The sequence below is a fragment of a genome, unplaced genomic scaffold, assembly GCF_019419815.1.
Source record: "Pyrus x bretschneideri cultivar Hongxiangsu unplaced genomic scaffold, Pyrus_bretschneideri_v1 Contig3, whole genome shotgun sequence".
Lineage (NCBI taxonomy): Eukaryota > Viridiplantae > Streptophyta > Magnoliopsida > Rosales > Rosaceae > Pyrus > Pyrus x bretschneideri.
Window position 1 is genome coordinate 10,142,526 of NW_025999612.1, and position 23,470 is coordinate 10,165,995.

At 36.6% G+C, this 23,470-nt stretch overlaps 4 protein-coding genes, 1 long non-coding RNA gene and 1 pseudogene across 30 annotated transcripts; 3 read left to right on the plus strand and 3 right to left on the minus strand.

Moving 5' to 3' along the window:
* Positions 1 to 1,110: 1,110 nt before the first annotated feature.
* On the plus strand, positions 1,111 to 1,499 carry LOC125479835 (annotated as a pseudogene).
* Positions 1,500 to 1,606: 107 nt separating this feature from the next.
* Positions 1,607 to 10,590, plus strand: LOC125479834 (ubiquitin-conjugating enzyme E2-23 kDa-like). 17 transcript variants are annotated; one of them, XR_007260317.1, is made up of 13 exons: positions 1,607 to 1,928; positions 2,465 to 2,669; positions 2,798 to 2,851; positions 3,058 to 3,186; positions 3,744 to 3,885; positions 4,978 to 7,109; positions 7,193 to 8,857; positions 9,033 to 9,118; positions 9,203 to 9,285; positions 9,389 to 9,490; positions 9,603 to 9,785; positions 9,986 to 10,080; positions 10,167 to 10,590. XR_007260317.1 is itself a non-coding variant. In XM_048589901.1 (5 exons), exons 3-5 carry the CDS (start codon positions 2,845 to 2,847, stop codon positions 3,848 to 3,850), a joined length of 243 nt encoding a protein of 80 aa, XP_048445858.1. In that variant the 5' UTR covers positions 1,776 to 1,928; positions 2,465 to 2,669; positions 2,798 to 2,844; the 3' UTR covers positions 3,851 to 3,909. The 17 variants fall into 17 exon arrangements, 1 of the variants encoding a protein (XP_048445858.1); XR_007260318.1 differs by having other exon boundaries at positions 1,610 to 1,928; positions 9,203 to 9,264; positions 9,637 to 9,785; positions 9,989 to 10,080; XR_007260319.1 differs by having other exon boundaries at positions 1,611 to 1,928; positions 9,668 to 9,785; positions 9,986 to 10,075.
* Positions 4,087 to 5,083, minus strand: LOC125479828. Its single transcript, XM_048589873.1, has 3 exons — positions 4,957 to 5,083; positions 4,602 to 4,862; positions 4,087 to 4,498 (listed from the first exon to the last, which is right to left on the minus strand). Exons 1-3 carry the CDS (start codon positions 5,001 to 5,003, stop codon positions 4,087 to 4,089), a joined length of 720 nt encoding a protein of 239 aa, XP_048445830.1. The 5' UTR covers positions 5,004 to 5,083.
* LOC125479836 lies at positions 10,304 to 14,029 on the minus strand. Its single transcript, XR_007260322.1, has 4 exons — positions 13,849 to 14,029; positions 13,610 to 13,631; positions 13,448 to 13,523; positions 10,304 to 11,052 (listed from the first exon to the last, which is right to left on the minus strand). It is a non-coding gene; the product is annotated as an uncharacterized LOC125479836 (long non-coding RNA).
* Positions 14,030 to 14,717: 688 nt separating this feature from the next.
* On the minus strand, positions 14,718 to 22,396 carry LOC125479830 (succinate dehydrogenase subunit 7B, mitochondrial-like). 10 transcript variants are annotated; one of them, XM_048589883.1, is made up of 8 exons: positions 21,903 to 22,395; positions 21,621 to 21,674; positions 21,293 to 21,421; positions 16,984 to 17,045; positions 16,782 to 16,834; positions 16,590 to 16,693; positions 16,173 to 16,275; positions 14,718 to 15,058 (listed from the first exon to the last, which is right to left on the minus strand). In XM_048589883.1, exons 3-8 carry the CDS (start codon positions 21,308 to 21,310, stop codon positions 14,964 to 14,966), a joined length of 435 nt encoding a protein of 144 aa, XP_048445840.1. In that variant the 5' UTR covers positions 21,311 to 21,421; positions 21,621 to 21,674; positions 21,903 to 22,395; the 3' UTR covers positions 14,718 to 14,963. The 10 variants fall into 10 exon arrangements, with proteins under 10 accessions (XP_048445840.1, XP_048445841.1, XP_048445839.1 ...); XM_048589884.1 differs by lacking the exon at positions 21,621 to 21,674 and having other exon boundaries at positions 21,903 to 22,396; XM_048589882.1 differs by lacking the exons at positions 16,782 to 16,834; positions 16,984 to 17,045 and having other exon boundaries at positions 21,903 to 22,392.
* On the plus strand, positions 17,929 to 20,881 carry LOC125479826. Its single transcript, XM_048589871.1, has 5 exons — positions 17,929 to 18,649; positions 18,867 to 19,183; positions 19,344 to 19,657; positions 19,757 to 20,005; positions 20,281 to 20,881. Exons 1-5 carry the CDS (start codon positions 18,595 to 18,597, stop codon positions 20,762 to 20,764), a joined length of 1,419 nt encoding a protein of 472 aa, XP_048445828.1. The 5' UTR covers positions 17,929 to 18,594; the 3' UTR covers positions 20,765 to 20,881.
* Positions 22,397 to 23,470: the final 1,074 nt, after the last annotated feature.

Consider the following 23,470-nt stretch of genomic DNA (forward strand, 5'->3'; position numbering starts at 1 on the left):
ATTCCCCAAACAAGGCTATTATCTCAATTATTTAATCTCACTTCTTGTATGGTTGCATCTAACGTCTCGCTAGATTGCCTACGTACCATAAATAGGGATCAAGCCATTCGTAGTTCACGCATGTACTTCTAAACATTCACAGTAATTATATGTAGGTAATATGCATAAATCAACTTTAAATCATGTCTCATAGTTCTTACCGATAGAATACATAATTTACATAAAACACATCCCTACGTAATTCAATCCAGAAGATCCGCATCATGGATTTCCGAACCGTTACTTCCAAATATCCACATTATGTTCCTAGAACAACGTCCTAATGTTTCATTGCGATCCAATGGTCGGATCTCTGCCAATTGCCAAAACCAAGTGACGGACAACATTTTATTTTATGAACTTACAAATCTAATTCGGAAAGATCTGTAAAATAATAATAATAATATCTTTTCATGCAAAGATATAAAATAGTAATACATATACAAAAATTTTATCGAGAACTTCAAGGATACACTATAGAAATATTTCGTACGTCTCACTAAACGTTGGTTCACGAAAGTCAATACCCTCGTCTCTAAGACCATTTTCGTAAAATCATGCTTTTAAAATTTGTAAAAATATAAAATTAGAGACGGGTCTTCACAGAGGTGCCTATTAGTAAAAGCATTTTAATCAAATCATTAATTTAAATAATATAGAAAAATTGTAGGGATTGTAATTTTCTCTAAAAAGAAATTAACATTTAAGGAAAAACATAAAATAAAAATAAAATGTTGTAGTTTAACGAACAAGGTAGGAAATGTAAATGACCACGAAAATTTACCATAATTGAGGATGAAAAGAAAACCAATCATCAATAATTTTTAACGGGAAATAAATTAGTGAAATGATATGCACACTTTATTTTTCGTTTTCTATAGTTGTATATATCTTGTTTAATTCAATGATAAAAAATCAAGGATACAACGAGAAGAAAAAATGTGCGTTTCGGTATTATATTAAAATTGATTGTGCGAATCCTAAATAGATTTGCTTACTGGTTATTCTAATCTTATTAAGATTATATTTCCTTGAAGGATGAAAATTCTTTTCCTCGCTTGTTACTGTAAATAAAGACATTTATAGAAAAATAACAAACCCTCAGAATATCACATATTTCTCCACTCTCTTGCCGCTCCCCTCTCTCCCAAACGCAGCTCACCAGCACGGCCACCCCATCGCGATCCCCATTCTTGACCGCTTTGAAAACCCCAAAAAATTCTCAGCCTAAACCCTCCACAAGGGGCTGCTAAATCCATCATTCTCTTTCCGAGATGGCCAAGTCGAAGAATCACACTGCCCACAACCAGTCCCGCAAGGCCCAGAAGATTGGCATGCATCAAGAAGCCTAATAGGCACCGCCACACTTCCACCAAAGGGATGACCCCAAGTTTCTGAGGAACCAGAGGTATGCCAGGAAGCACAGCACCAAGAACGAATCAGCCTCCGCGGAAGATTAGAGTGAGACCTTTAAATCGTGGTTCTGATTGGGTTTTTTTCAATTAGGGTTTGTTGATTTCGATGTTTAACTTTATGTTGGTAACGTAGTAGTTTGATGCTACTGATTGAAATGAAATCGACGAATGATAAAAAAAAACTCGAGGAACTAAATGAACAGAAATGAAGAAAGCAAAAGGTCATTTTACATTAGGGTAAATTTGTCACTAAATATTTCATTAAAAAGTGGGTGTAGGATTAAGACATGTGGGTGAGTTTATCACCACTGAATAAAAAAAAGGGTTTTACATGGTAATTATCGACCAAATACAACCATGAATACGTGGGTCTGAATATGTCGACATTCGCTCCCCCGGCATTTTCTTCTCCATTTCCAAATTTTCTCAATTTTCTGTTTGGATATCGGGAAAATCTTCAATTGAGTAGATCTTGTAAGATACCCAGTTCCCATTCTCTCTCTCTCTCTCTCTATATATATATATATAGCCATATTTTATCTTTAATTTTCATTTGTATATGGTTTTCTGGGTAGGTCTTAGATCTTCAAAAGATTTCAGCTTGCTTTTGATTCTTAGACTTAACAAGCACTTATGACATTAATTCACAAAATCTTTCAATTTTTCAACGAAAGTTTTTGGTGAAATGCTATAATGCCTCACTGGGTATGTCTAATAATTTGGAAAGAACAACTTTTGGAATCCCATTATTGCTCAAAGTTTTTATCTTTATTATTCTGTGCAGAAAACGGTGGAATTGCATTTGTTTGATCATATTGTGATGACCCAATTTTAAAGTTTAATTCCTGTTGTGGAGTTAAGATTTCCCATGATTGTGATCTTTCAAGATTGTCTCACTGATTATTGGTAGCTGTAAAATCAGGTTGCTAACTTCATCTCTGGTATGATATAAAGCTTTGGAACACTATTTCTAATGCTTTTGTTTTCCCTTCTTTTCTCAATGACTTTAGGCTGCTGAGTGACTATAACGTGGAGACAATAAACGATGGGCTAAATAAATTCAATGTGGAATTCCATGGTCCAAAAGAAAGTAATGTCTGACGCCCCTGCTTCTAGTGGCACGCCGGCAAATTTGGGTCAAACAAGGCGCAAGTATCAAGTTTATTTAGAAATTAAGAATGCTATTATCCTGCTGTTGATTATCAAATCCCTTTTGTAAGTCTGTTGTTTTGAAAACGTGGTTTCTAATTAATTTCATTAGTAAGCAACAGGACTTGAGTAATTGTTTATTGGTTGTTAATCTTGTATGTACCGACTGTTTTATTTTTCTTTCGTAATTGCAGATCTGGTTCTGTCTGCTTTAGATGTAATTAACCAATCATGGAGTCCAATGTTTGGTAATTATCATCCCATTTTAGTAAAATTCTGACTCTCTTTTTTCAATATACCGCTGAAATGTTGGTTTTGTGTCATTATACTCTTTAATGAGTCGGTGATGTTTTGCGGTTCTATTCTGTTTCGCCTTTTTTTTTTTTTTCCCCCCTTTGTTCATTTGGTCTTCTTGGATTTCTCACATATATGGTGATGCTTTTACTTGATGCAGACCTGTTAAATGTTTTTGAAGTTTTCCTGCCACAACTGTTGCTTTATCCAAATCCTTCAGATCCACTCAACGGTGATGCAGCATCGTTGATGAAGAGGGACCGAAAACTCTATGATCAGAAGGTCAAAGGTATAACTTCATCTGCAATTAATATACCCTTCTTTCACTAAATATGCTCAAACTAATAGAAAACGATGCCTAAATTTTTGAACCTTCACCACAAACTCTCGCGAATAACATAGGTATATTAGGAGGTGGACCTTCCAATCATGAGCTTATGTGTGAAAGAGCTGTTGATTGTAATTAGATAGTTCCATTCTTTCCCTACTTTTTCTTGGTTCCTTTGACCGTGTCTAGAGTTGGGATTCCAATATCGTCTCATAGCTGTGAGTGTGACTTCTGCAAGATGGTCCACAGACCATGACACTAATTACTAGTCTATCTCCGGTGCCTTATTCAATGCTTTTGGCCTAATACTTGCTTACAAGGTTCCACTGAATTTTCATAGCTAGTCCCTTCAGCTTCGAAGATGTTATACAGGGAGTATTTTTAGAAGTTAGAAGCTATTCTTCCTTGGTTGCTCACAAAGCATAGGCTAGCGGGAAATTCTTCTTTATTATCGTATGATTTTTTTGTGATGTAAAGTATTCTGTTTACATTTTTTGATTGTGATTTGTGGACACCAGAGTACTGTGAGCGACATGCAAAGAAGGAACACATTACCAATACAACACCAGATGAGGAGAGCGATGAGAACATTAGTGATGAGGAAAGCAAACTCAAGCGACAATGATATTGCTGGACATGCAGACCCATGGTGAATTGCAGGTGCAGTAGCATCTTAATCCCCCATTACTCGCTTATGATTTGAATTATGTTTACTAATACTGTGATAAATACTGGCGTAAGTTTAAATCAATACTGAGATTAAAAGAAAAAAAAAGTATTTGCAATAAATACTAAAAACAATTGTTCAAGAATTTATTTATGCAAGGAACAAATAAAAGAACACCAAAAAAAAAAAAATCCTTAAGAGAATTTGTCCTTCATCACGAAGATCTCGTGCACATGGCTTGAAAGCCCAGGATACAGTTGAGCGATCTCTTCATCCATCTTTTCAAAATCTGCACTATTTGTGACACAATGTATGTAGACATGCCTTAAAAATGCAATGAGGCTAAACAGGTTTTGACCTGAATATGCTTTCCCCTTCTTACGAGAAAAATTAGCGTACAGAATATGCCCCTTGTATGTTGTCGTCCAGTTCTTGTATGGTTGAAAACGAGGATCTTGGTCCAATGTCTTTTTGAAGGCTGTAGGATTGACGCAAGTGTTGCTTTCTATGGCCTGGAATACATCGCTAAAGTACCTAATTCTCTCATGAGGGGTATCCATCATTAATGGATGTCTAATGAGTTTTTTGGCAACGCGTTCGGACGAGCTAAAGGAAAAGAAAATAAACAAGTTCAAATTATATAATTGAGAATAAAAATTAATAATGCTACGTAGACACACAAACTCATTTATAAATTGGGTATCCTTACCTAGTGTCGTTGGCAATATAATCCAAGAACAAGTTTCTGTTCGTCCAATTGGCTGGCACATTTTCTCTGAGGAAGGTCATAAAGTCTGTGAGGTCACTCCTCTTCATCTTTTGAGACTGTAGAGGTTCCAACTTCTCCAGACTACCTCGGATGTTAACGAGTCTTAGTTCACCGTCTTGAATTACATAACTGGATTGGTATGACAAGCCCTTGTGAACAAGCCCCTTCTTGTGGATATAGAGGATTGCCTTTAAGATTCTCCTATACAAATCATATATATACACACACGCACACACATAGTTATAGTTATGATAAAATTGAATTATGAGATAGAAGGAAAAAAAAAGAGACTTACTTGATGGATTTTTTCCACCAGGACATTCGTTCTTCTTCTGATGCCATGTGCTCCTGTATATTCCAGTCCTTGAATTTGTAGCTGAATTCTTCATAGAATAAAAAAACATGTTTTTCTTCCGCATTGCGTGTGATCAAGCGGGGTCTTAGGATGCTGCTATGACATGCTTTGGAAGTGTAGTAGTAGTAATGTTTGGCGTTCTCAGCTTCATTGGATTCTAGTTCGTATTGGAAGAAGCTTGCCTTTGTTGCTTTGCGGTCATCAAAGGTGATTGTAGCTTTACCTGTCCTATAACTAAGAACATACCCGATCACACTTACACCGATGTCCTGCAAAAAAAAAAGATAAACTAGTCATATCATACACTTACAGCTTATTGAAACATATGAATAAAGTAATATTAATGTTAATTTAGACATACAAAACTAACACCATATTTAATACATGTGCTCACTATCATTGTATTATCAGCAATTGTGTTATACCTCATGCTCGGCTTTTTCTTTGTGACTCTCTATCGCTGCATCCAAAATAGCATGTTGCTCCGCCAGCACCTCTTCCTCCACATCCTCCCCCTCCTCCCCCCTCCCCCTCCCCCTCCCCCACCAGTACCCCTTTCGGACTCCTATTTGTCTTCTCCAAATTATCCAGCCGCCGCCACCAATTGACGGCAGTGAGCACAATGCCATGCACGAGTATGAAAAGGAACGCTGGATTTACGTAATCGGATACATTACTGAATTCCACTAAAGCAAGTGTTAATCCCAATATTGGCGCATAGATGGTTGCTTTCTGCATTAGCCCTCGCCAAAATATTTGAATAAACCCTGAAACTCACATGGAAGAGACAAATTGGGGCAAGCCTTAAGTTTTGAGTTCAGTAGGAATTGAAAAGAAAGAAACTTAATAGAAGAGACAAATTGGAGCAGGCTTAAATTTGAGTTCAATAAAACTTAAATCGAAATAATCTTACCCATTGAGCCAGCCTCCGACTCTGACCGACCAACAACTTCGGCCTCCATGGATTGCAGAGAGTCGAATACCGAAAGAGAGTCGAAAACCAAAAGTTTTGAGCAGACAAAACCTAAAGCACAACCAGGCCAAGCGGCCAAGCTCAATATTTATAAGTCTTTCTTGCATGCCAAGATACTTTGTAGCCAGGGTTTTGACCAAGTAACAGCAACTAGGTCCGAAATAAGGAAGAAAATAGGGCAGAAGAGTAAAAACATTAAGGTCCGAAATAAGGAAGAAATTAGAGGAAAAGGGTAACAGCAACTAGGTCTTTGCCCAAGTAACAGCAACTAGGTCCGAAATAAGGAAGAAAATAGGGCAGAAGAGTAAAAACATTAAGGTCCGATATAAGGAAGAAATTAGAGGAAAAGGGGCAACTAGGTCCGAAATAAGGAAGAAAATAGGGCAGAAGAGTAAAAACATTAAGGTCCGAAATAAGGAAGAAATTAGAGGAAAAGGGTAAAAAGCTAGGGTCCAAAACAAGGAAGAAACTAGGGCAGAAGAGTAAAAAACTAGGTTCTGAAATAAGTTAGTATTAATCTAATAAAGTAAAAATGCAACTCAAGAATTTGCAGCATAAAACTTGATTTCATTCATTCCTCAAATGTCTAAATACAAGTTAGTATTAATCTAAATAAAGGTTAAAACACAACTTGGGGTCCAAATTGTTGAGAATATCGCGTTTAAGAACGGGAAAAATAGAACAAACTCCGAAAATCAAAAATAAATAACCAAGATAAATAACACCAAGAATTTACGTGGTTCGGCAATATGTGCCTACGTCCACGGGACATCAACAACAATCTTTCACTATATCAATAACAAGTACAACCAATAATCTTGCCAAATCTCTAGAACTACGACTTGAAGAAAAATCTGAAATAACAAGAAGAAGAAATACACTATCTCTTTTCTTTTCTCTCGCACACTTTACAATATTCTCTCACTCTAATCCCTTGAGTGGTATACAATTTATTATTTTGCTCCCTTCAATTCAAAACCAAAATTTTAGAGCAAATAAAACCTAAAGCCAAGCAATTCAAGCGGCCAAGCTCAATATTTATTAGGGACAAGATAGTCTCAACCCTAGTGTTGCGTCTTCTTGTAGGCCTAAGATACTTTGTCGCCAAGGCTTTGACCAGGTAACAGAAATTAGGGTCCGAAATAAGGAAGAAATTAGGGCAGGAGAGTAAAAAACTAGGGTCCGAAATAAGGCTTTGACCAGGTAACAGAAATTAGGGTCCGAAATAAGGAAGAAATTAGGGCAGGAGAGTAAAAAACTAGGGTCCGAAATAAGGAAGAAATTAAGGCACAAGAGTAAAAAGATAGGATCCGAAACAAGGAAGAAACTAAAGAGTAAATAACTTGTGTCCGAAATAAGTTAGTATTAATCGAAATAAAAGTTAAAATGCAACTCAAGAATTTGCAGCATAAAACTTGATTTCATTCCTTCCTCAAATGTGTAAATACAAGTTAGTATTAATCTAGGGGGTGTATTCAATTGGGATTTTAAGGGATTTTAATTATTTTAATGAATCTAGGGGTATTCAATCAGGAATTTAAGTGATTATCTGAAATTCAATATGTATTCAATCAGGATTTTAAGAAAATTTATTAAACTTCTTAGAAATCCGGGTGTATTCAATTAGAATTTTAAAGAAATTTATAACATTCCAAGTGTATTCAATTAGAATTTGATTTTAAAGAATTTGAAAAAGTTGAGGAATTAGAGGGAATTAAAGAGATTTTGTAGTGTATTTTAAGCATTCACATATCTCACCCCTCCCCAAGAGATTTTGAGGGAATTGAATAAAAAATTTACATGAAATCTCTACAAATCAATTAGACTTCATAAAAATCCATCAAAATCTCTTAAATTCCCAATTGAATACACCCCTAAATAAAAGTTAAAATGCAACTCAAGAATTTGGGGTCCCAATAGAGTCCAAACTCAATTTTGATCACATTCGCATTTTATCCCTTTTTATTAGTGCATCCTTATTATTATCAAAATAAAGTAAAAACTCCTATCACTAAAAACAACATAGCTTGGCTGCTTAAACAAAAAAGCACCCAATAACAATTTGACAAGCGTCCAATTTTTTTTTTTTAAATAAAGCTTGAACAAACAACTTGAATTCTTATCATGTTGTTATTGGATGAGAACATGAGCTGCTGCTTTATTTTTTAGCAGCCAAGCTTTGTTCTAATAAAACTACAGAGAATGAAACTGTATTAGCCAATCATGTAATTCCATCATTTATTCCTTTTAATATTTTTTCAATTTATAAAATATTTTTTTTAGTACATCGATATTTTTACATTAGTGGAAAGAGAAGTTTGATTAAGCCATACAATGGACAACCTAATTTGGTATCGAATTTGCCATCTACAAGATTCGAACTTAAACCTCTCACTTTTAAATAAAAAAGAATATCACAAAATCGTAATATTTAGTAACAATAGATTAATCAAATTACTTAAATTTTAAATAATGTTAGAAAATTTAAATGCGTGTGAAATAAAAAGAGTTGTGTACCTAATTTTATATTTCTTACACCTCGCACGTCGCATCTCGCACCTGCAAAACAAGCCGTCTTCCCGTCGTACCGTAGCAGTTTTCTGAAGGAAAAAATAATTAAAAAAAAAATAAAAAGCAGCAAATTAACCCGGCTTCTTCGGTCCTCTGCTTCTTCAATCTCCATCTCCGATACGAATCCCAATCCGCACAGAAACCGTTTTGCCGCGCAAATGCGCGACATGGATTCTTCTCTTTATTTATTCTGATCTCTCTCATCCTCATCAACTTATCGACCTCCGCATCGCCGTCCGATCCTCGTTGGGCAGCTAAGAAGCGACGCCTCAGAGATAAAGTCCAAGTCCGTAGGGTGTAAGCAAACTCGAATTTCACCAGTTTCCGTTTTTCTTCGATGTTTGTAAATTTAGCTTAATGGGTAACCGTAATATTGATCAGAAATCTGGGGTTTTAAGCAAGAGGTTCTGGTTTTACTGATTTGAGTTTGTTTTGGCTGATTCTGTTAGTTTTTATTCATTATTTCTTGTAGGTTTTGCACTTTCGTTTGTATGATGTTCAAACTGGTTTCTTGGTAAAAGTTTCACCGACCCTCTTGGTCAACTTGGAAATCTGAAGGTGGCTATGTATCTGTAGATAAATGAATTATGATTAATTGCAACTTGCAAAAGTAAATTAAAATGTTTCCTTACCCTATTTCAGCTTGAATACTTACCCCAAGACTATAGTGGATCCGCTTTGACACTTATCGAATCGTTGTCCAGGTTTGACAGATTATGTCACATGTACGCTTCTGTTATTCTGTAATCTAAGCAACTTTGGTGTTTTCTTTATGCTGTATCATGTAATTTGTCCTCCCGTCATTCTGATGCAAAAAATTTCTCTCAGCCTTGTCATTATGGGTAACAACGCTGAATTTGAAAGTGCAATTGTTTGGCTTTCCTCAAGAATTTGAAATTCAATGTCAATGCGAGGGTAAATCTCTTTGAGGTATCTATTGAGGAGCTTGTCGAAAATCTTGTTTTGGTGAAGTTATTCTGATATTCAAAAGCAATATTTATTGTCGTTCAGTTTCTCTTTTTCACTTGATTGGTATTTGTAGTGCAACATAAGAGTACTTGGAGGGTTTGTTTCAGCTCATTTACTTGCGACTGATTCTACAAACAGGCTGGGTCAAGGAGTTTACAAGAATCAGATGCTTACCTTGGCCGAGGACTTAGGGAAATGCTTCCTAACTGCATTTAACACACCCACTGGATTGCCATATGCATGGATTAACTTAAAGGTAACGTCTGAGGCATGCTGAGCTCCAGTGTTTAATTACATGGTGATTTTTGCGATGCAGGCATGATACAATTCTTTCTACTTCATTATCATCAGTCTCAATATACAGTTCCGTGTACTTGTATCTTGCATAATCTTTTCAAGAGTTCACCTTTCAAGTTTCAAAACTATATGAAATTCTTTGGTGGTTTTCTTTGTAAGAAGGATATATGACTCCGCATCAATGCTAAATTCTGTGGACCGTGTGGATGGAGTGATGGAGAATGAGACTACTGAAACGAGCACTTCAGGGTGCGGTGAGGGGCTTTCTTTTGCGGTATTCAGATGAGGACATCAATAAATTTGACTTTCCTGAATCTCATGATTTTTCGTATGAATTCAGGTTCTCTAATTCTGGGAATGGGAGCATTGTCCCGATCGACTGGAGACCCCAAATATGAATCAGCAGCTTAATTTGTGCGCTCTTCATAAATTATGGGGCATGTGGAGTTCGTTGAATTTACTCGGTACAACGCTGGATGTATCAACTGGTGCATGGATTGTGTATTCATCTGGAATTGGAGCTGGTAGGTTTCGTCGGGGCTTTGAGGTCTTTAATGCACTGCATTACAAGTATATTTAGTAGTTTACTGGGTTTCCCAAATAGTACAAGGGCCAATATTTCCTTGTGCAGTCTGTTGCCGCGCCCATTCCTTAATGTATTTTGAATGCGTAGAGTTTGATGTTTCTGATGTTGGATTATGTGATTGGGGGGTTTTGTTTGATGCCCATCATGGGATTTCTTTTAAGCTTGCCGGGTTGGTCAACTTCTTCGCCAAGTACTCTGTTTTGAGCTCAAAGATATCGGTTGTCGCTGTGAAAGAGATTGGTGGCGGCGACAATGGAGATGATGGGGTGGTTGCGAAGTTGATGAGGTGTGCTGTGATCGAGGGTTTAAAATTAAGCAAAACATTCATTACTAAAACACAGAGAAAGTTAAACTGCATTCATTTTGTTCTACGAATTTTTAAAGAACAGACAATAGTCACAATATTATTAAGAAACGAAACCTAATGGAGATCAGAAACAGATATTTCGAAAGCAACTCAGGATAATCTGTTTTCTACTTATTCATCGTCGACGCATTCCACACGGTTGTCAGAAAAAAATCAAACCCCGCCCACACACACTTGATTATGCGCTTGCACCCGAAGCCCCTGCCTGTTCCTTAGCCTGTTTCCTAGCCTCTTCTCTCATTACTGCTCTTACATATATTTCATAGCAGCCGCCTGAATAAACATCATAAACACATTAGTACTTGGAACACTGTAACAAGTAAAAAAAGACCCTAATTCCTTGATATATCCAATTTGTATAACCACGTAAATACACGTACAAAATTACTTACAAGGCACAATATTAAAAGAAAAGTCACAACTAAGGGGAAGTCGATTATTGCCCTCTATCAAGAATGTACTCAATCAAGTGTTTTCAACCTATCTTATAAACACATACCGAACGGTTGGATCATAGAACACAAGTTAATTTGTTAAAGTATAAAACAGATTTCCACAGTTCAGAAAAAACTAGTATCGTTCCCTAATCAGGTCTTAATAATCCTGATTGCTATCTTCCCTTCTGTTATGCTACTCTCCCAGATGGAAGAAGTATTCATATTGTTCTCAATGAATTTAAGAAACAACTGATTCCACCCATAGTTTGAGGGTGGATGTCGTTATAAGTCTATGAATACAAACACACTTTGCAACCCTAAAAAGGCAGAGAGGGAAGCAGGATAATGAACGCATCTTGCTTTGCATCTCATCCTTGAGAGGCATATTCCAAGCTTAAAACGTAAGAGGCTAAAACAACTGTAACCCCCACCCCTTCTTTCGTCATAGCCTTACTGAGGACTTTGCTAATCAGACAATAAATGCAATCAAATCAATTGGTCATATAGTATAAACAAGAAAAGGAAAATAATCAAACACTAAACCAAGGGAGGCTTCTTCCTGATGAAACTGTGGCTTCCTGTCTACCACATCCCCGAAACCATAACAAGATTATCTTAGAATTCTCAAAATGTAGGGTAGCTAGAACCTAATTTAGGAAAGCCAGAGGCGAGCGTAATGGCTACATCTTATCAAAAGTATCACGGTAAATTAAACTTGTGCATAGCAACTCATACACCATCTGATTAAATCTCAAGCAAAATAATTGCGTACCGGCAACAATAACAATGGTATAAATAGATATATAGATTCCTGTTGCATTCTGTGCAAGTATAACCGTATAATAGGTAACACATTGATTTGACAGCAACCACAGAACAAAAAAAGGGAAATAAGACAAATAAGACAGACTTAGAAAAACGTCCAGGGTTAAAAGTTAAAACATAGAAAATTCTTGCAAGAGAACAAGTTACAGTAGTATAGAATGACTATAGCAAGGTCGATCTCCCTAGAAACTGATATAAATAATTAACGAGTTTTTGAAATATTTAACTTTGTTAACCCTGAGAACTAGTCTAAATTGGCAAAACTAAAAATTGGATCTAAGAAGGATACCAAACAAGCCCCAAGTTTTTTACTTGTCTTTCTCTTTGGTCGATAAGCATTTTACTTTGAAATTAACATTTGTTTCTCGTCAAATATACATTGGATCTAACTGAGAATTTAGTTATAAGCCCCAAAGGTTCTCACTTCTCAACTACTGGGCCTCAAATTTTGCTAATAGCAAAAAGTGAAGGCCCATAAATCTACCCAAAGTTAAATTAGAGCCTATTAATCGAGCTAAATCTTTGCTGAAGGCCTGGTGCGGTGGGTGCCCCGCATAGCCGTCGAGCTCATCGGTTAGCTTAAGGCCCTTCCGTCCCCACCACAGCTTCAAAATAAAATCCATGTAATATTAAGAATACGTGAGTGACTCGGTACTACAGTCTAATAGTATTCTTCTTCACTTGTGAATGAGAAGTCTTAGGTTGAATTAGATAGAAATTTCTCCTAATATTGAGTTTAATTACCTCGCAGCGTCCGGCTTTCTTAAGAAAAATATATAGCTGCTTATCTATCAAAACAGGGGATTCTTATACTCTATCACGTAGATACATTTCTGCTTGAGTCATCCCAAACTCTTTTTCAAGGTTCTTCATCTTCTGGAGCTAAAATGACCACAAGTCCTATCATTCTAGAAATTCCACTAAGATTTAATCACACCGAGAGCTGCTAGATATGTTATGCCAATCCTACGAAATATTAAACAACTCTACCATCCCTTTCGCCAACATCATACCCTCTAACTATTGTTAAATGAAGGACTACTTTGTGGTAACCCTGCCAATAACGAGTACGGCTCATACAGGGGGATACGACATAGAGACTAGGTCATTGAAAAATTCAAGCCTCCTTTAGCATCTAACCAGTTTCGTAAGTTATGCCTGGATTCGGTAAACTTTATAATCTTGCATCTCCACAATGCTTCCGACTGATGTCGAAGGTATTGTTTGAACGTTATAATCTCAAGATAGAGTATTGAGAATCTCTAACTCATTTTGACTATACCGTTGAAGGCAAAGACACAAATTAAATATAAGAATCCAATTAAGCACAAGTATTATGTATGGCAAGATTACGATACTTTTAAATTAATAGGCCCTAATCCCAAGTCGGTGAAAGAGTGAGTTACCTGGACCCTACCAAAGACTAACAAGCCTCAACTTCATCAAGGATGAGAAATTCCTAAAGCACTTGTAAGAGACATTCTTGCAAACCAACGAAACAAGCATTTAGCTTTCAACCTAAACTTCTATAATTTAAATCAAACCAAAATATGAGGACAAAATCGTACCTTTCATCGCCCATTCTTCAACCTGTAACCCAATAACAACATAAAAGAGAACAAAACATGAGAAATTAAACTGATAATCTGCAAATTAGTCCGAAAAAGAGGTTAAGTTGAACACACACAAAAACAAAATTACATAACCCTAATGATCTTCAAAATTAGGGAAACTAAATCTTTTAGTTAATCTACCTCAAAAAGAAATCAACTTTTAGTTATTTTTACCAAAATCCCTCCATAATTACCTCAGAAGAACAAAATCCATTCATTGATTCGTTGTTGCAATCCTCATTGAAAGGGGCAACAGAAGTCGGAACTGACGCAGGCTAAAGAGAGAGAAATAAGAGATGAGAAAATAGGATAAATGTCAGAGAGAGATGAGAAAATAGGATGGATGTGGAAGAGATAGACACCTCATTTTTACAGTGAGACAATAAAAATACAGATAACAATCGACGGAAGAGATTGCAATAAGAAAATCTAATCCAATGATTGCAAGGAGTTGAAATCTTATCTTGATTAGAAATAACTCATCATGACATAGGCATGACATAATTGAATAATAAAGCCATAACATAGACATGACATAATTCATTAATGTAGATGTTATAGTTACGCTTTTTGTGAAGAAAAAATTTGGTATCAAAATTTGATTTGTTTTTGTTGAAATGTTTACAAAAATGTTTTACAACATAATGTGAAATTAATTCAAAAGAAGTTGACACAAGACAAAGATTTGCATCTAATCTTTATAAAAAAATTAACGTGAGTTAATCGTAACTGTTCAAATAGAATGAGAGGGGAGAAAAAAAAATTGAAGAAAGAATCATATTGCTTTTAATTTCATAGGTTCCACTGCATACCACCCCAATCCTTCTACATTCATCTTTTCCTGTTTTCACAATCATTTAATACAATCACTGGTCACCCTGCAACGCTCGCTCAATTGTTACAAATTCAGATACCAAGATAGAGTAAATTGAACGTACAAACTCACTTATCATCTTCACCAACTCATCGCCAATTTCGACCTCTTCAACGGGTATCGGCAAAGTACCCGTTGCAAACACGAAAACGGTGAAGGTTTTGTAACGTTTTCTTCTGCATTTCCAGCTTAGGAAGGATATTATGGTTTAAAATTAAGCAAAGCATTCATTACAAAAACACAAAAAGTGTTCAGCTGCCTTCATCTTGTTCTACGATTTTTATAGAATTGACAATCTTATTAACAAACAAAACGTAATAGAGATCAGAAACAGATACTTCGAAAGCAGCTCAGGATAATCTGTTTTCTACTTATTCAGCATATAGACGCATTCCACATGGTTGCCAGAAGAAATCCGCCCCCACACACACTTGATTATGCGCTTGCACCCGAAGCCCCTGCCTGTTCCTTAGCCTGTTGCCTAGCCTCTTCTCGCATTACTGCTCTTACATATATTTCATAGCAGGCGCCTGATAAACATCATAAACACATGAGTACTTGGAACACTGTAACAAGTTAAACAAGACTCTAATTCCTTGATATATCCAATTTGTATAACCACATAAATACACATACACAATCACATTGACCAATACAAGGCACAATATTAAAAGTCACAATTAAAAGGAAGTCCATTATTGCCTTCTATCAAGAAATGCACTCAATCAAGTGTTTTCAACCTATCTTATAAACACAGGGTGGTGCTATCAACACACCCCTTTTTGCCTCCCATACATCCTTCTCAATTTCCGGCTGTCAAACGGAATGAATTGAAGAAAATCAAAGGACAAATATTAACAAGGAATGTGTGGGAAGTAAAAATGGGGGTGTGAATAGCACTACCCTAAACACATATGGAATGGTTGGATTATAGAACACAAGTTAATTTGTTAAAATACAAAACAGATTTCAACAATTCAGAACACCTAATATCGTTCTCTAATCAGGTCTTAATGATCCTGATTGCTATTTTCCCTTGTTTATCATGCTACTTTCACAGATGGAAAAAGTATTCATATTTTTCTCAACGAATATAAGAAACAGCAGATTCTTGAAGGTGGATATCGTTATAAGCCTGTGAATGTGCATCTATGAATACAAACACACTTTGCAACCCTAAAAAAGCGGAGAGGGAAGCAGGAAAATGAACCCCTCTAGCTTGCGACTCATCCTTAAGGGGCATATTCCCAGCTTAAGCTATAAGAGGCTAAAACAACTGTAACCCCAACCCCTTCTTTTGTCAATTGTCATAGCCTTACTGAGGACTTTACCAATCAGACAATAAATGCAATAAAATCTATGGATCATATAGTATAAACATGGAAAAGGTAAATAATCAGACAATCAACCCTATAATCAAACGGTTTCTTCCTGATGAAACCGCGGCTTCCTGCCTACCACATCCCCGAAACCATAAAAACTTATCTAAGAAATCTCAAAAATGTACGGTAACTAGAACCTAATTTAGGAAAGCCAGAGGAGTGCGTAATGGCTACATCTTATCAAAAGTATCAAGGTAAATTAAGCTTATGCATAGCAACTAATACACCATCTGATTAAATCTCAAGCAAAATAATTGCGTACCGGCAACGATAACAATGGTAAGAACATCTCCAAGTCTTTTAACTAGAGCCACGCCCTTCTTATGCGACTTGAACCATTTTAAAGACGGGTCCGGTGCCAAGAGCTGCAAATTTAAACAACTCAGTACAGCCCAAATGCACAATTGAACCAGCGAAATCAAATAAACACATTCACCCTGCTGCTAACAAACATCAAAATCAAATAACTAAACAAAATTTGCACAAATAAATCTAAAGCTAAAATCTTTAAGTTGTATGCTCAAATGGGTTTGCTACCCAACTATCAAAAATGCTAAACTCGAAGTTTCATGGCTGAATCTCAGATACAAGATGAAATACAAGGCTGCCCCAAACGAATCAAAATCCGAACAATCCTGTATAGCTGAATAAATTTAGAGAGAGAAAGATAGATACTCACAGCTTTCTCGCGGGGCCCTGGCTCGACGTGGAACTGGCGGCGCGACTGGGAAAGCGAATCGTTCTGGCCCTTGTACCATTTAGCAATCAAGTGAAAAAGAGAACCTGAACGACAATAAATATTGCTTTTGAATAACTTAACCAAAACAAGCTTTTCAACAAGCTCGTCAATAGATACCTCAAAGAGATTTACCCTCGCATTGACATTGAATTTCAAATTCAGTGTTGTTACCCATAATGACAAGGCTGAGAGAAATTTTTTGCATCAGAATGACGGGAGGACAAATTATATGATATAGCATGAAGAAAACACCAAAGTTGAGGATAACGTTGCAATAACTTAAAGCATAGATTACAGAATAACAGAAGCGTATATGTGACATAATCTGTCAAACCTGGACAACGATTCTATAAGTGTCAAAGCGGATCCACTATAGTCTTGTGGTAAGTATTCAAGCTGAAATAGGGTAAGGAAACATTTTAATTTACTTTTGCAGGTTGCAATTAATCATAATTCATTTATCTACAGATATATAGCTACCTTCAGATTTCCAAGTTCACCAAGAGAATCGGTGAAACTTTTACCAAGAAACCAGTTTAAACATCATACAAACGAAAGTGGAAAACCTACAAGAACTAATGAATAAAAACCAACAGAATCAGCCAACAAATCAGTAAAACCATAAACTCTTGCTATAAACCCCAGATTTCTGATCACTATTACGGATACCCATTAAGCTAAATTTACAAACATTGAAGAAAAACGGAAACTGCATCTGGGATACCAAGCGGTTGGAGGTGAAATTCGAGTTTGCTCACACCTTTCGGACTTTATCTCTGAGGCGTCGCTTCTTAGCTGCCCAACGAGGATCGGACGGCGATGCGGAGGTCGATAAGTTGATGAGGACGAGAGAGATCAGAAGGAAGAGAAGAACCCATGTCGCGTATTTGCGCGGCAAAACGGCTTCTGTGCGGATTGGGATTCGTACCAGAGATGGAGAGTGAAGAAGCAGAGGACCAAGGAAGCCGGGCTAATTTGCTGCTTTTTATTATTGTTTTCCTTCAGAAAACCGCTACGGTACGAGGGGAAGACGGGTTGTTTTGCAGGTGCGAGGTGTAAGAAATATAAAATTAGGTACACAACTCTTTTTATTTCACACGCATTTAAATTTTGTAACATTATTTAAAATTTAAGTAATTTGATTAATTTATTGTCATTAAGTACTACGATTTTATGATATTTCTCTTTACTTAGAAGTAAGGATTAAATTGCTGCTTTTTTATTATTTTTTATTATTTTTTTCCTTCAGAAAACCGTTACGGTACGAGGGGAAGACGGCTTATTTTGCAGGTGCAAGGTGCGAGGTGTAAGAAATATAAAATTAGGTACACAACTCTTTTTATTTCACACGCATTTAAATTTTGTAACATTAGTTAAAATTTAAGTAATTTGTTTAATTAATTGTCATTCAGTACTACAATCTTGTGGTATTTCTTTTTGTTGAGAAGTGAGAGGTCTTACGTTCGAATCTTGCAAATTGCGAATTTGATACCAAATTAGGCTGTCTATTGTGTGGCTTTGCCGAACTCCTTTTTTCCCTAGTGTAAAAATATCGATGTACTCAGAAAAAAAAAAATTTATAAATTGAAAAAATATTAAAAGGATAGATGATGGAATTACACGATTGGTTAATACCCTTCCCCTAGTTTTTTACTCTTCTGCCCTAATTTCTTCCTTGTTTCGGATCCTATCATTTTACTCTTGTGTCCTAATTTTTTTCCTTATTTCAGACCCTAGTTTTTTACTCGTGTCCTAATTTCTTACTTATTTTGGACCCTAATTTCTGTGCCTAGGGCTACAAAATACTTGGTGTGCAAGATGACGCAATACTAGGGTTGAGTGCCTTATAAATATTAAGCTTGGCCGGTTTGGCCGCTTGGCCGCTTGTACTCTAGTGTTTTATTTGCTCTCAAACTTTGCTTCTTTGCTTTTGGACTGTGTAACCATGGAGGCAGAAGCTGGACCAACAGAGTTGGATGGTGGCTCATCAGGATTCTACTGTAAGATTCTTTCTCCAATTTGTCTTTTACATGTGTTCCTTTTCATGCGCCATGCAAGATTCTTTAATTCTTTTGAGTTTTACGCATATCGAGATTTATGGCTGCTTTCTCCAATTTATCTTTTCTATGCCATCCTTTTCATACTCGCGCATGGCGTTGTGCCCGCTGCCATCAATTTGTGTATTAAATTGTTAACGCCATTAAATATTGTTTTCAGGGATCCCTCAATGGCGCACGATTCTTCCCCATGTGTCAGCAATCGTTGTCGTCCTGCTGGCACGATTTCTCCACATGACGCTAGCATTCCAGTTGGGATTTGTATGCGTGGCTCTGGCCATTGCCACCGATTGGTCACAATCACGGTCACGGTCACGGAAGATGGAAATGGAAGAGGACATGCCAACACTGGAAATAAAGAAGCGGCAGCCAGAAAATAACAAGGGTAGTAAGAAGAAGAAGTGCATAATGAGGAGAGAAATATCTAAACTGGAGAAAATAAAGGAAGACGATCGAACAAACACGGATCCGGATAAGGTAGATATATTATGTTTATGGTTGAATCATTGTTTTCGAGCACGTTACCAGATTCACAAATATGACACCTTTTCTAATAAATGTAGTGTCCATAAATTTGTTAGTTTTTTTGTGTTGGTATAGAACTTTACATAGAATTATACTGTGTTACTATTTGAAGGTCTTCAGTGCAAGTGTGGTAACATATGTGAATGACAATACAAACGGTGTACCCAAAATCACATTTGAAGACCATAGAAGAACGACAGCGAGGTGTATTGAAGGATTGAAAGCGGAAGCCAAAGACTACTATTTCTTCACCTGTAAAGTCAAACATGACAGCGTCTTGAGTCCTTCCTTGGTCGCATTCAACGAGGAAAAGGGCGTTTGGATCTTATTCTACCAAAAATTCAATTGTTACATCAACAATTGGGACTTGAAGAAAGAAATACCGGATTCGACGTCCCGACAAATGTGCTGGCTCAAATCAATCAAGTAATTATTCTTCTTCTGTTGAATTATCTTCATATCTTTTGAATAAATTTGCATCAATCAAGTAATTACCCTTCTTCTTTTGTTGTTTAAATATTGCAGGAGAATCCTGAAGAGCATTGCGTCCACCCACAAACAGAAACTAACCCACTCTGGTTTGGACAGGCATTCCAGTTATGTCATTCAAGATGGGGAATTAAAACTTATAAACATCAAGTCTCAGAATGCTACCATGTCTGAAGCAAGCATGAGGAACGACTTCATACAATTCAGAGACTTTCTAAGGGAAAGGTTGCCAAAGACATGGAGGGACCTAAACTTGTTTCTGGATTTCTTCAACAAACCTATAGAGTAAGAATGCTTTGATATAATGGCTATGAGTCCCATTCTCTATTGGCACCAAGATTTCATGGTCACTCGCCGTTACATTTGATATCAATGGAGGAGAGAATAAATAAATGTGCTTTAAATGTTTCTCAATCCTTGATATCAAATTCAAAAACGAGAGGGTGGGTAATTAACCATGCGTTCCATAGTCACCTGGAACAAGACAACATTTATGCAAAAGTACACCTAACATATGTATTTCTCTCTGTCCCTCTAAATATGTTTTCTTGTTTTCTCAGGTTCGAAAGCTATGTTGAAAAACTCATTAGACACCCTTTCCTCATGAGTTCTCAGAACAGACTGAAGTACTTTTTCAGGATAGATCAGGCCTTTGAACAAAATATTATATCTCAACATCACTTTGAAAAGAGTTTCCAAGATGGTTCTTTTTCGAGGTATATGGGCTGGAATTCAACCAGAATGTACAACCGAATGAGTCAAGACCTAAAAGCCACTATCGATTATGGGAAAAGTCATTGGATAACTTACGAAGGTCATCTGTTGGTTACGCTTGTTATGTTTTTGAGGAATGTCTATGTGCACCGTGCCAATTCTGGGAACTATGAGCTTCTTGACAAGGAGGTCAATAGATTATATCCTGGATTTTTAAGCAATTTGCACTTGTTATTGCCGTCAAAGGAAGAACTGAATCGACCAACCGTCCGAATGGAAGCAGAAGGAGAAGCAGGCCAGGGTCCAAGCTTGAGGTTATTACAAGGGTAGTTTTGGATGAGACAAGCATTCGCTAGAATTATAGAATAGGATAATGCTTGTTGCAGTATTAATTTATGTTTGGCAAAAATATTGTTCGATTTATTACAAATGCTTTTTTTCTTTTAATCTCAGATGTATTAGTTTAAACTTACGCCGGTATTTATTACAGTATTAGTAAACATAATTCAAATCATAAGCGAGTAATGGGGGATTAAGATGCTACTGCACCTGGAATTCACTATGGGTCTCCGTTTGACCATCTTGCAGAAGTCACACTCACAGCTATGAGACGATATTGGAATCCCAACTCTAGACACGGTCAAAGGAACCAAGAAAAAGTAGGGAAAGAATGGAACTATCTAATTACAATCAAGAGCTCTTTCACACACATGCTCATGATTGGAAGGTCCACCTCCTAATATACCTACGTTATTCGCGAGAGTTTGTGGTGAAGGTTCAAAAATTTAGGCATCGTTTTCTATTAGTTTGAGCATATTTAGTGAAAGAAGGGTATATTAATTGCAGATGAAGTTATACCTTTGACCTTCTGATCATAGAGTTTTCGGTCCCTCTTCATCAACGATGCTGCATCACCGTTGAGTGGATCTGAAGGATTTGGATAAAGCAACAGTTGTGGCAGGAAAACTTCAAAAACATTTAAAAGGTCTGCATCAAGTAAAAGCATCACCATATATGTGAGAAATCCAAGAAGACCAAATGAACAAAGGGGGAAAAAAAAGGCGAAACAGAATAGAACCGCAAAACATCACCGACTCATTAAAGAGTATAATGACACAAAACCAACATTTCAGCGGTATATTGAAAAAAGAGAGTCAGAATTTTACTAAAATGGGATGATAATTACCAAACATTGGACTCCATGATTGGTTAATTACATCTAAAGCAGACAGAACCAGATCTGCAATTACGAAAGAAAAATAAAACAGTCGGTACATACAAGATTAACAACCAATAAACAATTACTCAAGTCCTGTTGCTTACTAATGAAATTAATTAGAAACCACGTTTTCAAAACAACAGACTTACAAAAGGGATTTGATAATCAACAGCAGGATAATAGCATTCTTAATTTCTAAAGAAACTTGATACCTGCGCCGGATAATAGCAGGATAATCAACAGACTTACAAAAGAAAATGCCGGGGGAGCGAATGTCGACATATTCAGACCCACGTATTCATGGTTGTATTTGGTGGATTTGGATCCTCTCCTGAGCTAACAGAGAGGATCCTTCTTATCCTTCTTAGCTGCCCAACGAGGATCGGACGGCGATGCGGAGGTCGATAAGTTGATGAGGACGAGAGAGATCAGAAGGAAGAGAAGAACCCATGTCGCGTATTTGCGCGGCAAAACGGCTTCTGTGCGGATTGGGATTCGTATCAGAGATGGAGAGTGAAGCAGAGGTCCAAGGAAGCCGGGTTAATTTGCTGCTTTTTATTATTGTTTTCCTTCAGAAAACCGCTACGGTACGAGGGGAAGACGGGTTGTTTTGCAGGTGCGAGGTGTAAGAAATATAAAATTAGGTACACAACTCTTTTTATTTCACACGCATTTAAATTTTGTAACATTATTTAAAATTTAAGTAATTTGATTAATTTATTGTCACTAAGTACTACGATTTTGTGGTATTTCTCTTTACTTAGAAGTAAGGGTTAATTTGCTGCTTTTTATTTTTTTTTTGTTATTTTTTCCTTCAGAAAACCGCTACGGTACAAGGGGAAGACGGGTTGTTTTGCAGGTGCGAGGTGTAAGAAATATAAAATTAGGTGCACAACTCTTTTTATTTCACACGCATTTAAATTTTGTAACATTATTTAAAATTTAAGTAATTTGATTAATTTATTGTCATTAAGTACTACAATTTTATGGTATTTCTCTTTACTTAGAAGTAAGGGTTAAAAACGTCCAGGGTTAAAACATAGAAAATTCTTGCAAGAGAACAAGTTACAGTAGTATAGAATGACTATAGCAAGGTCGATCTCCCTAGAAACTGATATAAATAATTAACGAGTTTTTGAAATATTTAACTTTGTTAACCCTGAGAACTAGTCTAAATTGGCAAAACTAAAAATTGGATCTAAGAAGGATACCAAACAAGCCCCAAGTTTTTTACTTGTCTTTCTCTTTGGTCGATAAGCATTTTACTTTGAAATTAACATTTGTTTCTCGTCAAATATACATTGGATCTAACTGAGAATTTAGTTATAAGCCCCAAAGGTTCTCACTTCTCAATTACTGGGCCTCAAATTTTGCTAATAGCAAAAAGTGAAGGCCCATAAATCTACCCAAAGTTAAATTAGAGCCTATTAATCGAGCTAAATCTTTGCTGAAGGCCTGGTGCGGTGGGTGCCCCGCATAGCCGTCGAGCTCATCGGTTAGCTTAAGGCCCTTCCGTCCCCACCACAGCTTCAAAATAAAATCCATGTAATATTAAGAATACGTGAGTGACTCGGTACTACAGTCTAGTAGTATTCTTCTTCACTTGTGAATGAGAAGTCTTAGGTTGAATCAGATAAAAATTTCTCCTAATATTGAGTTTAATTACCTCGCAGCGTCCGGCTTTCTTAAGAAAAATATATAGCTGCTTATCTATCAAAACAGGGGATTCTTATACTCTATTACGTAGATACATTTCTGCTTGAGTCATCCCAAACTCTTTTTCAAGGTTCTTCATCTTCTGGAGCTAAAATAACCAC

Bases quoted from the DNA above. Each gene is read 5' to 3' on its own strand.
- LOC125479834 (XM_048589901.1), top strand. The intron at 3,187-3,743 runs GTATAACTTCAT...TGTGGACACCAG, and splicing joins CTATGATCAGAAGGTCAAAG to AGTACTGTGAGCGACATGCA.
- LOC125479828 (XM_048589873.1), bottom strand. From the start codon at position 5,003: ATGGCATCAGAAGAAGAACGAATGTCCTGGTGGAAAAAATCCATCAA. The intron at 4,863-4,956 runs GTAAGTCTCTTT...TGATTTGTATAG, and splicing joins TGGTGGAAAAAATCCATCAA to GAGAATCTTAAAGGCAATCC. The intron at 4,499-4,601 runs GTAAGGATACCC...CTTTTCCTTTAG, and splicing joins TATATTGCCAACGACACTAG to CTCGTCCGAACGCGTTGCCA.
- LOC125479830 (XM_048589880.1), bottom strand. From the start codon at position 16,971: ATGTCACATATACGCTTCTGTTATTCTGTAATCTATGCTTTAAGTTAT. The intron at 16,694-16,781 runs GTAAATCTCTTT...ATTGTCGTTCAG, and splicing joins AATTCAATGTCAATGCGAGG to GTTCTCTTTTTCACTTGATT. The intron at 16,276-16,589 runs GTGAGTATCTAT...TTAAATTTGCAG, and splicing joins CAGGGCCCCGCGAGAAAGCT to CTCTTGGCACCGGACCCGTC.
- LOC125479826 (XM_048589871.1), top strand. From the start codon at position 18,595: ATGGAGGCAGAAGCTGGACCAACAGAGTTGGATGGTGGCTCATCAGGA. The intron at 19,658-19,756 runs GTAATTATTCTT...TAAATATTGCAG, and splicing joins TGCTGGCTCAAATCAATCAA to GAGAATCCTGAAGAGCATTG. The intron at 20,006-20,280 runs GTAAGAATGCTT...TTGTTTTCTCAG, and splicing joins TTCTTCAACAAACCTATAGA to GTTCGAAAGCTATGTTGAAA.